Here is a 20,564-nt window from a genome sequence, read left to right as displayed (position 1 = left end):
ACTTGGTGCTGTACTATTCCAAACAATTATACCTGAAATTCCTGTCATGGAGATTTCCAACCTTCTATGAAAAGCTGTCTAGCTGGGGCTCTTTCCTAGTTTTGAGCTTCTGTTTACTTTTTCCATTCTTAGGGGATATATTTTATTGTATTAAGGGCACAAGTTCTGCAACTAGTAACAATAAACTGAGGGCTGGGTAGGGAGGATGGAGTTTGTGCGGAATGGCAGGCCCTCAAAAGTATGACCTTGCGTCATCATTAACTTTAACATTCCTTTTCTTTTTATACCCTCCTATTCCCAATCAGAGAAGCTTTAACTGTTTGTTGGTACTGGAAGAAACTGCAAAGCTACCAACAAACTTCCCTAAACAGAACCCTATTACAGCTTAATATTGATCAATAAAGCAAGGCCATTATATTTTCCCCCCCTGAATTTTCCCTTCTCTCCCCTATACAAGTCAACATTTCCAAATAAGTTTATCTAATCTGATAAGACATTAACGAAATTCCTTCAGTTGCATTAACAATTATCAGTATATTTATTACTGAAGTTTGAAGTGCACTAGTAAATAGCAAAATATTTATCTAATTCGAAGAGAAACCGGCGTATAATCCTTTTAACACTGTGATCCACTACACTAGAAATAACTTGTGTATCTATACGTGAAAAATGGACATTATTTTAAAATAATCTTCCATGATAAATATTGCAGTACTAGAAAAACAAGGTGTGTGATGTCAGGCAGACAGAAGTCTTTACAATATATCATTTTTGACCATTATACTGTGAAGAGGTCAATTCTGAGTTCAATTTTTTAAAGTGTATTTTAAAAAATCTGTGCACAGTAAAACAAAGAAAGACTTTGGTGCAGAGTCAAATCTTGGTTACACCAGTGAAAAAACAGTGTAATCCTGATGACAGTGGATTTACACTGCGTAAAATCCTGAGATCAAAATCTAGACCTTTGTAAACAAATGGCAAAGATCCAACATCATCACACTAGAACACATCAGAACCAGTGTTGAGCATGGACTATTTGAATGAATCTATTTGTGAGAACAACTACATGTATTCTCTATACTCTGGGGCATATTCTGATGCTCAATGGGACACATCAGCTGGTGCAAATTATAGCTCTATTGAAGTCAATGAAGCTATGACAACTTCCACTATCTATGAATTTATATTGATAAAGATAGATCTTTATTTCTTGAATAGTCTCAATGAAACCACCAGGGCAACATAAATAATAAGATTCTAGTCAACAGGTGCAGGCCACATTCTGCCATGTTCAAATAGTAATATATTTCATTTCACAACAACACCAAAACAAAGTTGTCATGGTAGGTTTTTCAGACTTGTGTCAGCATCTCTATTCTCTGCCATCAGTTTGCATCAAAACTAAATCATTTAAACATAATGATAGGTCTTACCCATCTGTGTTCATCCTTACTCATGATCCCAAAAGAGCAGCTTGCTCAATACTGTATCTTAGGCAAGGTATTTTTATGCACGAAGCCAGTTCACTATAGTGAAAATATTACAGCACTCACTAACAAATACAACATGACGGAGATGAAAAACACACTTCCATTATAAACTAGAGACAGTCCCAAGCAGCCATCTGGATCTGGAGTCAGATTTCAGTCTCCATCAGCGTTCAGGGGTGTTCAGAATGCCATTAAGAAGCCATCTTTTCAGTCACTAATAACTTAAACTTTTTACTTTTCCAAAGCTTGAAAGAGCCATAACTAACAACAAAATGTCAGACCACATTTTCATCTTGCAACAGGTGCAGTTTAAAAGTTCTGCTCAAAGTTTAGAGTGGTCTGTACAATTTTCTAGATGGGGCTTTGATCCAAAGCCCACCGTAGTCAATGGGAAGTCTTTCAAGATGCCTTCACTGGGCCTCACCACAGACTCACGCTGAGTCTGCTCTCATATTACAAGTACAGAACTACACTTCAGACATTTTAAATAATTTGATCTACTCCCTTTAACTATAGCAGAACAAGCTACAGAATGCAAATAGCTTTCCAGAAATATGTTCCAGCTGCCCAACTAAACCACTTTAGTCTTCATGCCCTATTCCCATGCTCCCTTTATGGCAGGAGCTCACTCCCTTTCCTTTCACACCAAACATTCTGCCCCTCTTTAACCCAATCACTCTTAACACATACTTCTTCCACAAATCTTTATAACTTTGATTTAAGAAATAAAGAGTCTGTAGTACTTCAGGATTTGGAATCTCTGTGTCTCTTGAAGAACGGAACCTTGCTTCTTTCATGTTTGTACAGCATCTGACACACTGTTTGCACTCAAATGTCATGTTAAAAAAACCAGCGTGTGACTTTCCTTTGATGGAATGATCTTTAACATTGTGATGAGTTGGCACTGCAGTCTGTAGTCCTGATCCTGAATCCTGTGAGTTACAATATGTGGCTAGACACCTGCACAGAACCCATGGAGTTCTATGTGCAGGATGAGAAAGTAGCATTTTTCAGAATTGTATCACTTCCTTTTTATAGCAGGTATAAGCTTATTTTCATTAAAAAGTTACATTTAGATAAGTAAATATGATCTTAGAACTAGCATCAATCTTATAATCAGACCAAATTATGCTCCACCATGTCATAAATATTATAGTAGAGAAATAGATCTTTGGACCCCTTTCAGCAACTCTAAAGATCTATGTCCAATTTAAGTCTGATTTTTCTAAATGTGCTTTCTTCTAGTAAAGTAATACTGACAGTGTTATACATGCATTTACTGGGCTAGACTCTCTACTACCTTGTACACTGTGTGATCACTTACAGCTCAGCAAAGCGAGCGCAAAATGCTGCCAAATTAAAAGTGTCCACTTATTTATCCTGATGACAATAATTTACAACCATTTTAGGTAATATTCTATATTTGTGCAAGGCGTATAGGATCCGGGCTACTGTGTATTGTACATGTCTCCTTAAACAGACAACTGAAGGCAATTAACAGAATAATTCTATTTTACTAATCTTACTCATTTTTATCAGTGAAAAGTCCAAGAGTCCTTATGCTGAACACACCCTTTAGTAGCCAATAAATACTGGTTTAAAGAAGCAATTCATTAGTTTCACTTTTGATTTTTTAGTTCTAGGAGTACATAGAATTGTCTTTTTTCATCAAGGGAATAAAAGCACTGATTACAGCTAGAATGTTGCTAATTACTTAAACTCTGTTCTCTATGCCAAGATACCAGTATCAGGGCCTAGAAAGCTGCTGGACGTATATTACTCAGCCAGATTTTTTTTTTCTTAATGTTTATTTTAAAGAGAGACTAACAGGTGTTTTTGGTTTTTTTTTAAAAAAGACAGAAAGTTGCTGTAAATTTAAGTAGTCAACAATATTTATGAATATAGGACCAGATTTGCCCCAAACATCATGGCTATTTTATGTCTTACCACTAATGCAGAGCAATACTAAAGCTATTATAGCTAGCCATGGAAAGATCACCCCCAAACCATGGGGATTTTCTAGTAGCAGATAGCTGGCATAGTGGGTTTGGTGCCACCCACTTTCCCTCCCAGCTGTAGAGGTAGGAGTATGGTTGGAAAAACCTGCACCCTAACAATCCTGGGAGCCACCTGAGCCTCTTGGGGCCATTGGCAACTGTCACAAATTAAAAACTGCCCTCTAGAGTGCTGCTCAAATTTACCATCCCAGCACTCCAAAGGGGCTAGTCCAGTGTTGTGTGTGTTTCTGGCAATATAAAATGAGATTAACTTCTAATTAAGCCACGGAGCAAGTGTATTGCTAATGTACAATATGCACTTGTTTGAAAGAAATTGGGTTTGCTGTAAGTGTCTTACTATATGAGCAGGGGCCATCAGCTTTTCTATCCATTAAAGATTGGTGTCTCAAAAATCCATCAGTTATTTACACACCATATGGAAAAAATGATGCTAAATAAGATCTGCCATGTAGTATCTTACCAAGATTATTACAAACCTTATTAACACTGGAATCAGGTATTCAGCTAAGACCAATAGTCCATCTAGTCCAGTATTTTGTCTATCCTGCCCTTTTGTCTATCCTTGACCAAACACTTCAAGGGACAGTGCAATCCTACAACACATTGTTTGAGAAATTCCTTCCAAACTCCCAGGCAGTTAGGGTGGACTCCAAGAAAGGACTTACTGCTGCAATGCTGAGAATCAAAGCACCCAACTTTTAGGTGCCTAGAAAAAAAAAATCACAGGAATAATACAGTGATCAACAAAGCTGAATTAGGTGCCTAGGCTCCCTATACAATGAGTGGGAAAGGACGGGGTGGTGATGGTGCCCACCTCATAACTTTTAGCGCAGCGGTTAGAACACTTGCCTGGGATATGGAAGACCCATAATCAATTCCCCCCTTTCTGCCAGAGGGGAAGAATAGATTAGAACTTGGGTCTCCCACCTCTCAAAAGGGTGCTGTAACCACTGAACTACATGATATTCCAATGTGGGGCTCCCTCAATCTCCTGTCAAAGGTGTTGTACTCTGGGGGCCAGGGTGCCCCACCGCCCACATGGGTGCCCTACCACTTGACTTCAGAGTCTCTCTCTCTCAATGACTGTTTGAGTATTTATCCACAGTGGGCCAGTGACAGAGAGACAGAGGTAGAAGAGGTGAATGAGGCAGCAGGTCAATGGGAGAGCCAGGAATTTAAGCCTGGCTTCCTGACTTCCAGGTCAGTGCCCTATCCACTGGAACACATTGGTTCAATTAAAGGGATACTGTCAATTTAACGTTTACTGTTTCCAAGTAAAGTATATTCAGAATCCCCATCCCATGAAAACTCTGTTCATTGTACATTTTTTGTTTTGCACTTTTGGCACATAAAAGCTCTCAGGCTAGCATTTTGAAGACCCTTGTAAGCAACGGTGTCTGAGCCCAGACAAGCAGCACAGCTGCCAAATTTGGGAGACCTGCAGGGCTTCCCCTGAAATGCAAATGTTCTAAAATAATCACCAAACCTGGACTACAGCACATCAAAATGTGAGTGAATTCCCCTGCACAATACAGAACAGAAACCCCCAACAACGGATTGTGGATTTTTTTTTTGGGTGGTTTGAAAGTCCAAAAGCTCATGGAGAATTTCTTCTTCTCTCACTCTGTGGAAGAAGGGGCTTCTGGTCTGAGCATCCCCTTATCCTCCAAGCTCCTTAAACAGTCCTGGAGGATAAGGGAATGCTCAGACCAGAAGCCCCTTCTTCCACAGAGTGAGAGAAGAGTAAGAAGAAATTCTCCATGAGCTTTTGGACTTTCAAACCACCCCAAAAAAAAATTTAAAAAAAAATCCACAATCCATTGTCGGGGGTTTCTCTTCGGTATTGTGCAGGGAATTCACTCACATTTTGCTGTGCTGTAGTCCAGATTTGGTGATTTTTAGAACATGTGACAGATGTTTTTATTAACTCTGACATCTTCTTAAATGAGGAGTGTAGCCACAATCCCTTCTTTCATTTAGACGCCTGCTGTACTTATTCAATATCTAATTTAAGCTCCATAGTCACTTACATATTACATTGCAGTATAATAAAAAGGGGAACTCAGAGAGAGATGCGAAATAGAAATACCAGCATAATCATTTACTACAGTAATATGTGGTCCTCATTTTGAAGATTTAAGATGTTCTATAGTTTCCTACATCCTGTGTTAACCCAGGCCATGTCCTTTCACTGTGTGTGGAAAAGGCCTTTGACTGAGAGATCGGGCCGTTATTAAGAGGTAATTTCCTCTGAATATAAACATTTGTTACCAAACGCAGAGCTTGCTACAGGGAATAGTCTCAGTGCCTGCGAGGAAGCAGATGAGTAATACTGGTGTCGTGGATAACCCCATTGAAGTCAGTGTAAGCACTTACACTGGAGCTGTTTAATAGAAACTAAAAGCATGAGGCAGGTAGTTTAAAATCTTCAGAAAGGTGGCTCCATGTTAAGAAGGTTAACTGGTATCGCCACTTTTCACTTGGTTATTGCAGCATTCTCTGTTGCCCAGTTTAGCTACAACTAACGTGCTGTGAAAAAATGCTAGATCAGGTGAGCTAATCCTGGAAGTGGTTCTGTGAAACAATGTGGGTGGAGGAGTGTAAGTCAGGAGTGCCACCAAGTCCAAGTATTTAAAAAGGGAAGATATTTAAAGTATTTAATAAATTAAAAATAGGGGACTACAAATGCTGGAAGACGAGCGTGTTTCCTTTCTCTCCCATCCATCCATTATGAAGTATTTTCTGCCACTTGTAGTATGCTGAGTTGCACAAGCTCATGTACCACCGTCATCACCCTCAAAATAAAAACACCTTAGAGGTCTTAAGGTTAAAGTGCATTATAGTTGTGTGTTTGGCTAAATCATGCCCCACCGTAGAGCAATGACATGCCCAGCAATTCTGAAGGTTATTGTAGACACTAACACATCCTCATTGTTTCCCTAAAAAATGCTTAATTTACTTTCTGTCCACACACACTCAGACTTTTTTTTTTTGGAGGGTGGTTCCTTTTCCCAATTGAGAAGAGTTGGATGCAACTCCCCGCCCCCCGGAGTCCATTAATAACTCTTTTGAGCAAGAGGGATTTTTCCAGGCTGATGGGAGGTAATCCCTACTGTTTTCATAGCATTCCCAGCTGCTGCTGGCCTGGGATCAGTCTTAAACTTGGTTGTGTTGCGGTACAGTGTGGCACCACTAGACTACTGGGTAAATTCCTCTGTTTATTCTCTATACTATATGATGTATTAAATAAACACAGAAAATTAATTAATTTTTTTTAACACACACTCACACTCACGGAGCTATATGATATTTGCAGGGTACCCTACTGTATTTTTTTAGTGGAGCAACAATATATTCTTTGGTGATACTACAAAGAAACATCATATCGGCTGTAATAAAAAATGTCTTGAGGATTATTATTTAACTTGATAATAAATGGAAGCTGAGCTACTGTCAAATAATGTATTTTCTCTACCATATCTGCTTCTTTGTGATACATAACTAGTGTGCAACGAAGCCCAGAGATTTTTGATAATGAGCTGCTTTAATATTCTGTGCTAATAAACATTTTACACATTGTAAAAATATATTTCCAGTGTAAACTTTAATAATGTATTGCCATGCAAGTGTTATAGTCAGATATGACAGATGGAAGCTTAACTGGGGAATCCTTAAAATGCATCAGAAAGAAAATGGGGGTTGTGGAGAGAGGGAACTCAAATGGACATCAATAAAGTTGAAGACTGAAACCCCAATCCTGAAATTGGATCCATGTATATAGTGTTCACATTCACAGATTAAACAATATTGGCCAAATTTCCAAATGATTTATCATTAAATAGAGAAAGAGTTTGGAAGCTTTCAGCCCAAAAAGGAATAACTGAAAAAAAGTTTCAGAATAGAAATTGCAATTTACTCTTTATTAACCTTTTCCTTTTGTAACTTGACTCTTTTGATAATTGTTGATCTTTCTGAGTAAGCTATATGCAAAAAACTTAATTCATCCCAAAGCAAAAGTGGAATATTAAATATTGTAAGATAGATAATTTAACTCCTTGGCACAGTCCAGTCCTGTTGTATCTGACGTTTTTTTTCCTGAAAGATTCATACACTGTGACCCAGAGTACTGGCTATAAGTGACACACAGCCCAAGTGTCGACCCAAGTGCAATTCCCTCAGAGTTCAGTTCGAGCACTTTCCAGGCAGCCTCTGGAATTCCTTGCCCAGCAAACATGTCCACTATTCAGCACGATTCTGAATATTGGAAGACCAGTGGAGGCTGCAAATTAATGCCCCATTGTGCAAATACTTATACACACGCTTAAGTTTACTACTTCAAGTAATCCTGTTTGTTTTAGTGTTCATACATGTACACAATCTTATTACTGTGCATAGTCCCATTGAAACTAACGTGACCACTCAGGGTAGTAAAGTTAAGATTGTGTATAAGTGTTTGCAGGATCAGGATAAGGAGAAAACGCAGAGGAGCCCGCCAGAGACTCCAGCCAGTACAAGCAAAAGTAGCCAAAGCAGGGACTTTTGGACGTTCAGAGAACTTCATACAGTTTTGAACAGACTCTCTCTGCCCTGTACTGATCAGCTGCATACTCCAACTTCCACACCTGCTCTTCTTACCTTTTTCTCTCCTGCCCTGGCCCCTGCCCATCTCCCTTTTATTTCCATTTAATTCATCCCCTCCTAACTCCCTCCCCTTCCAAAAATAAAATAAAATATTGTGGAGCATGCCATTTGTTGCTATCACATTGTTCAATCTGCTTGTGTATTCTATCCCTCCCCCAGACTGTCTTGTCTATTTAGATTGTAAGATCTTTGGGGCAAGGACCATCTACTACAGTGGTTCTCAACCTTTCCAGACTACTGTACCCCTTTCAAGAGTCTGATTTGTCTTGCATACTACCAAGTTATACCTCACTTAAAAACTACTTGCTTACAGACATAAAAATACAAAAGTGTCACAGCACACTATTACTGAAAAAAATCACTTACTTTCTCATTTCTACCATATAATTATAAAATAAATCAATTGGAATATACATACTACACTTACATTTAAGTGTGTAGTATATAGAGCAGTATAAACAAGTCATTGTCTGTATGAAAATTTTAGTTTGTACTGACTTTGCTAATGCTTTTTCTGTAGCCTGTTGTAAAACTAAGCAAATATCTAGATGAGTCGATGTACCTCCTGGAAGACCTCAGTGTACCTCCAGGGTACGTATACCCCTGGTTGAGAACCACTGGTGTACTACCATGTGTGTGCGTGCAGTGCCCAGCACAATGGGCTCCCATTTTTGGTTGGCCCTTAGACACTACCATAATAAATACATTTAATAAATAATAATAATTAATAAGAAGAGTGTTTGCAAGATCAGGGTCTAAGACTGTAGAAACCATTTCTCAATAGAGCCCTCTAAGGACACGTCTACACGTACTGGGGATGGATGCTATGGCGATCCATGCACCAGAGATTGATTTAGTGGGTCTAGTGAAGACCCGCTAAATCGACTGCAGATTGCTCTCCCGTCAACTCCAGTATTCCACTGGAACAAGAAGAGTAAGGGAAGTTGATGGAACAGCGTCTCCCGTCAATGCAGCACGGTGTAGACACCACAGTAAGTCGACCTAAGCTATGTTGACTCCAGCTACATTATTTTCATAGCTGGAATTGCTTAACTTAGATCACTTTACCCCCATAGTGTAGACAAGGCCTAATTCTCTCTCTCGTCTTGAGTGATATCCTATCCCTAATGAAGTCAATGATAAAATGCCTATTGACCTCAACAGGGCCGGGATCTCATCTCCTATACTTATATTTTGAAATAGCCTGACAGTGAAATCGCTATAATACATATACACTTCGTAGGTGACAGAAACAGTTGTGGTAGAATACACTGTTCAGTAATAAGTTATATTCACTTAGCGCTGTACTGTAGCTCCTATTCATATTTATACATTTCAATATCCTAAATGTAATCATTTAACATTTCAAATCAAAGTGAACAGTTTCAAATCTACTTTAAATCAATTATTGTCTCCAATTAGGCAAATTTTGAAATATAGTCTATCCTTATGATGAAATTGTGGGTGGGGGAGGGGAGAAGGTGTTGTTTTGACACAAGATTTCACTAATGTATTTATGCCCAGAAGTAGTAAACTGGAAAAAAAGTTTTTACATGTACAAGACTGGTTGCACAGCGCTTTGTAGATAGAAAGTATTATGTAAATACTAAATATTATAAATAAAATATGGTTAGTACTTTATAGGTTGCAAATCATTCAAAAACTGAATGGTCTATGCAAATGTCACATTTGCAAGATTCACAAGTGCCACACAATATACAAATCTTAATTATTTTGGAGATTATAATAAATTTTCTTCTCTGTCTTTAAAAGAACCAAGATTCTCCCAATGCACAATGAGATTAGGTCAAACAGTTAAAAATACTAGCCTGCCATTCATTTAAAAAAATCCCTCCAAACAACCCATCAGAAACACACAACTCAGGATTTTTCAACGTCAAAAAAGGGAGCTAGATAGTACAAGCATGGAACACATTTTGTATACTTTTGTTTGAGATTTTCTTCTTTTTAATGACACTGAGAGCATGGTGCTCCATATTTATAAACGTAATTCGCTACACAAAACTTAGTTACATACACAAACACCTAGATGACCTAGCTGATGAAAAACCATCTGGTTTTCTTTCAAAATATAAGCAAAAAAGTGCCTTATACATTATATGGTACACTTTCTTATGGAATTTTGGGGATTATATGGCGTTTCCAGGAATCAACATTTGTATTGTCACGTAATAGATTAAATGATCTGACAAGTCATCTTATACATATCTTTATGTTTTGTATAAATCTAATAAAGTATTAAAAATTAACATTTAATATAATGACAGGTTTCAGAGTAGCAGCCGTGTTAGTCTGTATCCTCATTGTCTCTTAGGTGCCACAAGTACTCCTTTTCTTTTTCCATTTAATATAATGGAGTTACTAGAGATTAGCATCACTTCACGCACAAGATCAGGTAAAAGATTATTTGTGTCATATTACTTTAGTTTCCTGTAGGATGTATATCACTTTCCTATTCACTATTGTTTCCCTAATAATTTAGATTGCCAGGCTTCAGTAAGGGTAAGGACTGAGTCATGAATACAGGATCTTTAGGACTAAGTTCTCCCAGTACTTCTACAGTGTAGCGATACCTAATACAAAGATAGCGTACAGCCCCTCTAACCTGCATTACTTACCAAATGCTCTGCAGTGCTGTTGTAGGTTCATAGCTACAGAGTATATGCCCCTAGTATAGGTCCTACCCTGATCTGCACCTTTCCACATGCTTTTATCAGGAGACATAACTTGTGGGAGTGAAGATGAGTTTAATTTCCTCTAGACTACAGAATTTCCTCTACTATAATGGGAGCAGTGGTCATCATTACTGTTCCGGCCCTCAGCTGCCATTCCAATGTTTGACCGCCACCAGCACCATCTGAATAGCTCTTATTCCCCCAGATCGGTGCTGACATTGGAGACCCCCTACGCTACTTTTCAACTGATTGCACAGTCCCTGTCCTACTTTCACGGCCCTCATCTGTAATTGCAAGCCCCTCCACCAGTAGTACATCCTTAATCAACTTCACCCACCATTGAACTGAATTCTCTCTCCCACTATTCTCAACAGCTGCCAACACTGGCTCCTCATTACCTTTCTCCTTTACCCATCCACACCACCTTCTTCTCCCAATCTCATATCTAAATCTCTCTGCCGCCCGTCCTTCCCACCCATCAGCAATAATTATGGGCAGAGCTTTGCTCTCCGGACTCTCAAGTTCCAAGCACATCTTTAGCCAACCAAAAGTAAGAGACCAGAAAGGTGTATGGAGAAAACCCATCTTTACCATGTGTCATATTCCAAACCCCAGGGCAGGATGTAATTTGTAGATCTTGGCTCAGGGTGAGTTTTGGTTTTGGTTTTTTTAACTTGTTTTGTTTTTTCATTGATTACAAATGTTACCTTGTTTTAACCAAAGCAAACAATGTTTTAAGTTTTTGAAAAATGTCACAGTAAAAAAAAAATCATTAAGGTTTATTTTAAAAACAGGAGGGAAAAAAAAAGAGAGTAAAATGCCTATTTTTTTATATTCCATTTTCAATCACGTCACACAGATTGTGTGGTGCAATTTACTTACACTAATTGTAAACTAATATGGTAGCTCTACTTGTGGTAATATTAGAAAGCAAGTCCTATCTGTAGCAAAGTGTGCCTTTCTGGACTTGACTGTAGTGAACTTGTGATATCACCATCTGTCAGTTTATATGTTGTTCTACTTCCACCATCACAGATTTAATTTCAATAAACCCTAAATTGTCAGGGACATTAGAGCAACAGCCAAAAGTATGAGCGGTTAGGAGCCTTGATCCTGTTCTCCTTGAAATCAGTAACAAAACCCCCAATCTCTTCTATGATACAATACCGAGGCTTAAGGGCCAGACCATATATTATTGAATCTAATGGGAGTTTTGCAATAGATCTTAATAAGAACAGGACTGGTTCCTTAAGGAATAAATAGGTGCTGTCAATTAATATTAAAATCACTTTCATCAATTTTCTGGTTAAGGTTACGAGGAAGACTTTTACAAGCAACATACCTGTGGCAGGGCTGAATTGAGCTGTCGCTGAAGGGAGTCTCTGTCGTAGATGACATCCTGAAGGCGTTGCTGTGCAAGCGACAGACTTTCCTGAGTCTCCCGAAGGGTGTCAAGGAGGCGGTCCCTTTCATCTAGCATGTTCACCATCAGTTGTTCAAAGTGAGAATCCGAGTCCGACCCGCTACTCTGGGACCCCCGTTGACTCATTGGGGTGTCCTCATTTATCGTTGGCATCACTTCACACATCATTTCTTTAAAATAAGAAGTTAAGGGAAAAAATCTTAGGTAGAAAAACATTTAGGAGAACTTTATATGAGGAATTTAATATAGTCACAGAAACTGCTAGCACATTATTGCATTGATTCACATCTCAACTTCACTTTTTCACCAGTCACATGGCTGACAAAGTAACTGATCATTCAACATTGCAAAAATGTTGAATGCACTTCCTATATAAGGGGAAGAGTTATTTAATTCGTATTAATGGCTTGGCACAAAAAAATCATGTCAAAAGTTTCCTTTTTGGTTTCAGAGTAGCAGCCGTGTTAGTCTGTATTTGCAAAAAGAAAAGGAGTACTTGTGGCACCTTAGAGACTAACAAATTTATTTGAGCATAAGCTTTCGTGAGCTACACTCACTTCATCGGAAATTTGAGCATAAGCATTGGATGCATCCGATGAAGTGAGCTGAAGCTCACGAAAGCTTATGCTCAAATAAATTTGTTAGTCTCTAAGGTGCCACAAGTCCTCCTTTTCTTTTTGGTTTAGTTCGTTTTATCTTTCCTTTGCCCGCTATCATTTTCCGCTGGTTTGTATTGACGCCAATAGCTGCCACTAATTGCAGAGTTTGGTCCTACTGCAGGCTTTTCTACAGCAGACTCCAGACTGACCATTGATCTAGTAGCATGCTGCCTTAATAATGCAAAGTTAATTTATCTTTCTACCTAGTTATTCCTTCCCTCGGGGGAATTACTTTAAGGTAATCTCTCTGAGTAAGATGTGAAAGACGAGAGGCTAACTGCTAATTACTATCCTTGTGATCCTTTGTCCAAATTAAGCCACTAGGAACAGGGCCACAATTGCGTGAAGCCAATGTGTTCACATAGGCCACCACACAAAGAGTGGCTTCAGGGGAAAAAAAAACAAAAAAAAATCCAACCAATTAGTCTCACTTGGCTCAACATTTCCACTAAAATGCCTCTCATGTCCATCTCACAACCTAGATTTAGACACATGTGGAATCCTGAACCTTAAGATAGTGGATGCTGGGTACAACACACAAAGAAACAACCAGGACATCGCAGTTCTCAAAAGCCACATAAACATTTACTTTTATGGAAGTCTGCAAATAAGGTCGCCACCAGCAACCTTAACTTTGCCCTTCCATCACTACTAAATTATATTCCTTTTATATATAGCAGATGTAAGTTAGATTTGGGTCTAAGGATTAGTCTTGGAGCCTAAATCTTGGAGGTCTTATATACCAGCCAGTGTGCCTATGGAGTTTGTCACTAGCTGCAGGTTTAAAACGTTTTTTCAGTTTGTCTATAGATCTTGTGTAGACTAGAGCTTCTGGAAGCCTTGCACATAAGATATAAATTTCAGGCACTTCCATTACAAGCCTGCCAACACACAAAATCTTCACCATTTCACACTCTCGATACTTGTTTGGATTAGCTCTGCATATTCTCTGTTTTGGCAAGGATTTAAGACTTCTTAAATCTGGTATATTTTTCCTAATAGAATTTAAGGGACTGAAATGTTCTGTACCAGCCACATCTACCTTAAAGTCAGCCCAATGTTGTTTCAAGTGGCAGGGGGGTAAAGACAGCTAAGCCACTCTTGCAAACAAAAACACAAAGATTTACTGGGGACAGTGATCCAGCTTTCTCAGGAAAACTGGTCTTGCCTATATTCTAAGCATTTACACAGACTCTAGTAGATTTCAGTTTCAGTTTCTTCTTAGCAGATGTAGAGTGGTGAGCAGAGTAAACAGGGAACATATTAATATCTCAATATTGGTTATGGACCACTACCATGTAGGTTGGCTAGTATTTTCTTTGTTGAGGGTCTCTGGCATTCAGTCATAGGGTTCTCTTCAGATTTTGTGGGGCTATAAGAAGCGGCAGAGTAAAGGTTATTTAAGTACCCATCCGTGCATTTCTAAGATTTTTAGGTCGGTCTTTGTGTTTTGTTGTTACTTGCTTTTGTTTTTCTTTTTAATGGGTAGCTTTAACCTTGAATTTCCAGCTTACCACGTGTTTTTGGCTATCTGAGAAACCTCAAGGGTTCTATACCATAATTAACTCAGGTATTTTGTAGACTCATAGATTTTAAGACAAAAAAGACCTATTATCACCATCCAGTCTGATCTTCTGATTAACACAAACCATAAATTCCAGTTGAACTATTGTATATCTTGTACAGAAAGATATCCACTGTTGACTTAAAGGCTTAAGAGATAGGGGACCCACCACATCCACAGGTAAGTTGTTCCAATGATTAATTATCCTTGTTATTAAGAATGTAACTTATTTACAACCTTACCTCTAGTTTAACAGTTTTATTCCTCTATTTCCTTATGCATTTTTAAACTGTAACCCAACTGTTCAGAATTCCTTATGGAATCCCCAAATTGAAGTGCCATGCCAAAGAAACACCTAGAGACCCCACAAAAAGGCCAAATCCAAAGTCCATCAAAGTCAATTGAAGGACTCCCATTGACTTCAATGTGATTTTGATCAGACCCAAAGTCTAAAGGGAAGACCTACAGAGCTTACAAAATGTGCAGGAGTCTATGGGCCACAAAGACAGAGGGAGAAAACAGTGTGAAGTTTGTGCTGAACTTCTAAGAGGTGCAACAAGTCTCCGCCTAGGTGGAGGGAGAGCCTATGGTCTTTAAGCCACCTTTGTGCTCTCCTGCTCCTGGGCTGCTCTGATGGCGGGAGATGCCCCCAACATAACTTAGATAGGAATTAGGAAGCCCAAACTGTAGAGCTAACTTTTGGTGGAACTTCAGCAGTCAATAAGTTCACATCCAAAGACTACATGCTTTTTAAGGTGTACATGGAGCATCAGATACTAATTTGTAATCCAGATCCCATGTATTAAATATGTGCAACTACATAGACCCAAGGATGTGTATAAAAATCTTAGAACCAATTCTCCATTCCATTCCATTGTTTTTAAACCAACACCCTTCAATTCCTCATACAGCGCTGTGTGCACACTGGATTGTGGACCTGAAAATACAAATTGTCTATGCACATATTCCCATGTCTCTACTAGGCCTGTGTGTGCATGGTGCTATGTGGAGTGCTAAGATCTGTGTATCCTAAGACATTGCTTCCTTAAGTAATGAAGCAATTACCATGGCTACCTCTGCCAAACAGTCACTCATCTTAGAAAGGACTTGTCTAAGAAGCTGGTTTTGAACTGGAAGGGACGTGGGGAGGAGACATAAAACCAAAAACACAGCCACTACATTTTTAAAGTGTCAAATCCCTTATTTTTGAAGTTTCATATCATCTTAGAACACCTCAGCTGGATTCGCCTTAAACCATAATAATTCTGCCTTGGCAAAAGACCTTCCCAGCCAATCTCCAGACAGACTAGTGAAGTTGGGCTGTATCAAAATCAGTTTTCGAATGCCTTAGGAGACTCAACTGCAGCTAAACAATTATTTTCAACTGCCTGTGGAGAAGGAGGATCGATTAACTTCAAAGGAGCTACTCACTGGTCATAGGATGCCATAATTGAATTTAAATGTAGAGATACAGAACTCAAAGGAAATTTAAAGAAAGTTAAGAAAAAAATAAAGGCTGTGGGCCAAATACTACTCACTTCACTCATGCAAGTAATCCCTTTGCCTTCCATGGGACTAGTTCCATGAGTAAAGCAGAAGGATTTGGACCACCAACCACTGTGGAAGCATTTTAGTAAAGCTAAAGAAAACCCTCTTTTCATAGCATATTTTGGCGTTTAAAGTACTGTTTATTAAAAACGTAGCCTAAATTTTCAGAAGCAACTTGTGATTTTGGGCATCTCTATTTCTGAGTATTCAATTTGAGACAACTTAAACAGGGCCTGATTTTCATAAAAGTGCTGAGCAATTGTGTCTGAAAACCTGGTTACTTTTGAAAATGTAAGCAGTTATTCATTTTAAGAACATGAGCCTCAGAAGAACAAGCCAGGATTACACCCTCTTTTGGTAGAAAGTGGATTCTCACACAGGGCATCTGAAATCTAAATTTTTTTAAGAACTGCCTTTCATAGCTGAAAGTATAATGTTGATAGTTATTTTCCTGCTTTGCTTGTCATTCCAAGAATCTCACATAAAAGAAAAATGTGAAGGAAGATTTAAGATTGTTTTACCACCAAACACAAAGGAATTGTAACAATAGAAATTTAAAACAAGACTCTAGGCTGGTGAAAAGCTACGTATTGAATAAGTATGTCTTTCTAGCAAAGCCAATCTCTACTAGGATTTGTGGAAGGGATCATCAAAAGAAAAAAAAACAAACAATAATACTTTCTCATTAATCACAATAGTCACTGAATTGTTTAGAATATAGGTGATAAAGACACTCTAGATTAAAATTAAACTTTAAACATGTTGCAAAGCACTATGAGATTCAGATGTTTGGGGAAGTTATCCTTCAATATATAGTTCTGAACCTACCACTGGTGAGTTTTTTCTGCTTTGTCAATTTCCTAATTTAGCATTAATGAATAACAAAGATTAATGTTCATTTCTATTCTCACCAGAAAAAAAAACAATCATTGTTTTTTTTTCTGGAAACAACTCCCTTGGGGAACACAGAGTGGACTCAGCAACTTGGTTCCTGATAGTGAAACCCACTAAGGCCTCAATTCTGCTAGCAATACTTAGGAAAATGCCTATTGAAGTAAATGAGTAAGGATTGAGATCCTGAATGATTATCAGCAGGATTATTTGGTGACTTGAATCCTTCACCATAAACAATCTCAAAAATTGGGGTCTGATGGAGACAGAACAGTCTTTTTTCTTTCAAGAAGGTTAAAAAAAAGTTAGGCAGACTAGAGATCTAAGCGTGACATATTATTTGAATAAAAGGGAGCATGCACAGGGTTATGGTACAAGAGAACCTAGGAGGCACGCAAAGTGTGAAAACTGAGGTACGGCATCCAAGTGGCATGTGAGGATTTAAGGTGCACCTTTAATTTCCACTGGGCTTGTTTAATATTGTGGATATTTAATATGGATAGACAAGAGCAGAAGGCTTAGCTATGAAGGTGGTAGGTGCCTCGTGAGTACCTTAAAAATTGATAGAGGAAAGAATAAAGGGGGGGAGAGTACCACAAGTTTTAGGGTTTTTTTTTAAGGGAGGCCAGGCCAGGAGCCCTCATGTCCTGTAAAACAATCACCTGTAGTCACTGTTATAATGTGAACTGATTGACTACTAGGCTCCTTTAAAGGAGTTTTCAATTTCAATCTGTTTTTTACTTGCAAATAACTAAAAAAACCCTATTTTTAATGTTTTGAACTGGAATGTTTTCTATCTGTAATAGTGAATGGTGAAATAGCATGATGCCAATCTGAAGGTTTGCACATTTCAGTGGTTTCCCATCATCTGACTAGAACCTGATCCAAACCCCACTGAAATCAATGCTAATATTTTCAGTGACTTCAGTGGTCGCTGGATCAGGCTCCTTGAAGATGATAGGAGAAATCACTGAAATGTGCAAAGTTTCAGATTGATACCAGGTACCTTCAAACAGGGATGTGTAAGCAAAAAGTATCTGACATGTCAGCCTGTATTAGCCAGATCAAAGTGAGTATTATTTGACCAAGGCTTGGAATATTAAGTGAAATCCTGTACATTTTTCCCCAGTGGTCACCAGAGATTGTAATTGACAATTAAAAATAGACTTTGCTCAAAAGTAGTCTGTTCCTAAAAACAGTTCAGTGTCACTGCATTACAGATCTGTCAAGTTATCTACCTAGCTACCTGCAACACGTCCTCACCAAGAACAGTTGCGTAGACGTCTTGGGGTTGCAGACCTGAGTTTATAATTACAGATGAAGTGACTGGACATGAATTGAAACAAATTGTATAGTTCATCACCATCCTGTGGGTACAGTTATATAAGGCTCTTTTTCAAGATCACCCCAAATAACGATTATGATTATTTTTTTTCTTTTTATATTTCTTATGCTCACAGATGCAGATAATCACGTTCACACCTGGACTGTAAGAGCACATTTAAAATTTGCTTTATTTTGAGTGATTCTCAGAAGACAAGGTATTTGAAATACATATATGATGTGTGCAGTAAGGGAGGAAAAAGTTCTCATCTTTCTTCTGACTCGACCCCACCCAACTTGAGTCCCTCTGGTGTCTCAATTATAAAAAGAAGTTGTATAACCACCACAACAATTTTCACTTCAGGAGTAAATCATGTGGTCTGGGACTTGGTTTGCCACCACTACTCCTTTCACTTGGGGAGAATTTGGGTGTGGGAATCAGAAATTATACCTATCTGTAGTTTGACAAAAGCTCTTATTAGAAGAACATTCATTTAGTTCACCCTGAAGACTTCCAGCTTCTAGGAAGTGTTTCTAATTTTATCCCATCACCTTTGTACCTAACCTCAGTCTTAAACCCCTTGACTTTGGTATACCCAGATATTAATTTTGCATCCAGGTTTAGGAGTCAATTTCAAGTTACTTTTCCCCTTAGCAATACCCTAAGGAGAAATTCAACTACAGAATGCTCTGATCTGAATCTGTCTGCAGTGACATCAGCTTTGAAGACTTACCCTACACTCCATCCTTTTACTGAACCATTTTTTACATTTTGCGGTTTACAACTAAAAGAAATAGACACAGCGACTAGTACAACCAGTTCCTATACTGCAATGATTTATTTTCAGATGCTTTCAACAACACCTCACTTAACCCGCACAGTGTAATTCCATATGGAAAATCCTTGCCATTGTCTGAGTTGCATTACATGCATATTCCTCCTCCTAGTTAACTCATTCTCTCCCAGAATCTTCACCAAACTGTGAAATCACCTTTAACAGAAGCATTTCTCACTCCTTTCACCCACAGGGGTAAGCAACACAGTACATTAACATATAACCTGTTCCAATCACCTATTCTGCATCACATCACTCCAGCAACCCCCACCCAAGAAGAAGTTGACTTCATGGTTTTTTACAATGAAATTCCCCCATCTCCCAAAGACCAGTACAGAGCCACATTTAAATAAGACAAGGCATACTAGAAGCAAGCAGCAGAGAGGAAGAATTTTCATGTGTATCACATCTCGCCTTAGGGGGCTGGGGTCAAGGAGGGATGGAGGAGCTCAGATATGCAGGTTTCAGTACCTAGTGGCTTTTACTTCGGCGTCTGCTTATTCCGTTGATCAATGACAACCGCAGTCTCTCCCGGCTTTGATGGGGGCTCACACAGCTGGGCAGTCCTGGAGCATCTTCCTAGCAACGATGACACAGGCGTTGCTCAGAGAAAACCGAAGCCCCAGCGCCCGTCGCCGGACAGGAATATCTGCATGGCACCTCGGCATTTTCTTCGGCCACTTCGTCAGCAGCCAAAAGGGAAAGCGTCCATGGGAAAAATGGCATATTACAAATTTTGCTTTGGGAAGCAGAGCTTGGTTCAGACCATTGTTAGGAGGAAGAGAGGGGGGAGGCGGCTCTTAAAGCTCCAGCAGCCCCTTTCAAGCAGCAGCAGCATCTTTACAGCTGGAGGCCGGGGATTAGAGGGGGAGGATGGGGGGGGGGGACGTCTCTTTTGTTTTTATTCAAAACTTGACGGAGTGTGGTCTGAAATCCCCATTTCTTCACAGCCCGCCCTCCCCCAGGCTCAGCAGCCCCCGCGCGTGTAATTAAGGCGGTACACACGGGGGAGAAGTAATAAGAAAACGCCCTATTAGAAAGAAACTTGCTGGCCCTAGCCCCACTCCTGCTGTACAGCCCCCCAGGCGCCGGGGTGAAGCAGAAGTAACTGCTGCGGTCCCCGCGATGGAGCTGCCCTGCTGCCCGTGGAGCAGAACCAAGGAAACGCCCGGGGAAGGGGCGTTTCAGGACCCGCACGAGAGTCGCACGCCGATAGCGGTCTGTGGGGCCGGGCTGCCCGGCGCTCAGGTGCGCTGCGGGTGGAGGGCCCGAGCTGTGAATGGAAGCGGCGGGCGCCCCTTCTCCGCGCCGCCTCCCAGAGCTCCGGACACTGGCGGGATTGTTCCCAAATGCGGGTGGCGTCCGGGCTCGAGGGGCGCCTGTGGTTCAAGCCCTGGGACAGCCCTAAGCTATCATTTGGAGAGGTCAGGCACATGCTCCTACATCTCCTCTAATCGGATCCGTAGCGTAATAAC

At 39.6% G+C, this 20,564-nt stretch overlaps 1 protein-coding gene across 5 annotated transcripts in view; it reads right to left on the bottom strand.

Annotated features, from left to right (window-relative positions):
* The window catches only part of PPFIA2 (PTPRF interacting protein alpha 2), a 619,912-nt gene extending 600,110 nt beyond the window's left edge, over positions 1–19,802 (bottom strand). For all 5 annotated transcript variants that reach the window (XM_073327625.1, XM_073327626.1, XM_073327628.1 and 2 more), the window contains exons 1-2: positions 19,561–19,802; positions 12,188–12,438 (exon numbers count right to left, since the gene is read on the bottom strand). In XM_073327625.1, coding sequence (XP_073183726.1) covers positions 12,188–12,436 — 249 coding nt within the window. In that variant the 5' untranslated portion in view covers positions 12,437–12,438; positions 19,561–19,802. The remainder of the gene's footprint in view (positions 1–12,187; positions 12,439–19,560) is intronic.
* Between the last annotated feature and the right edge of the window lie 762 nt (positions 19,803–20,564).

This window comes from Lepidochelys kempii, chromosome 1, assembly GCF_965140265.1.
Source record: "Lepidochelys kempii isolate rLepKem1 chromosome 1, rLepKem1.hap2, whole genome shotgun sequence".
Classification (NCBI taxonomy): Eukaryota; Metazoa; Chordata; order Testudines; family Cheloniidae; genus Lepidochelys; species Lepidochelys kempii.
This window is presented reverse-complemented; position numbering and strand designations above follow the sequence as displayed.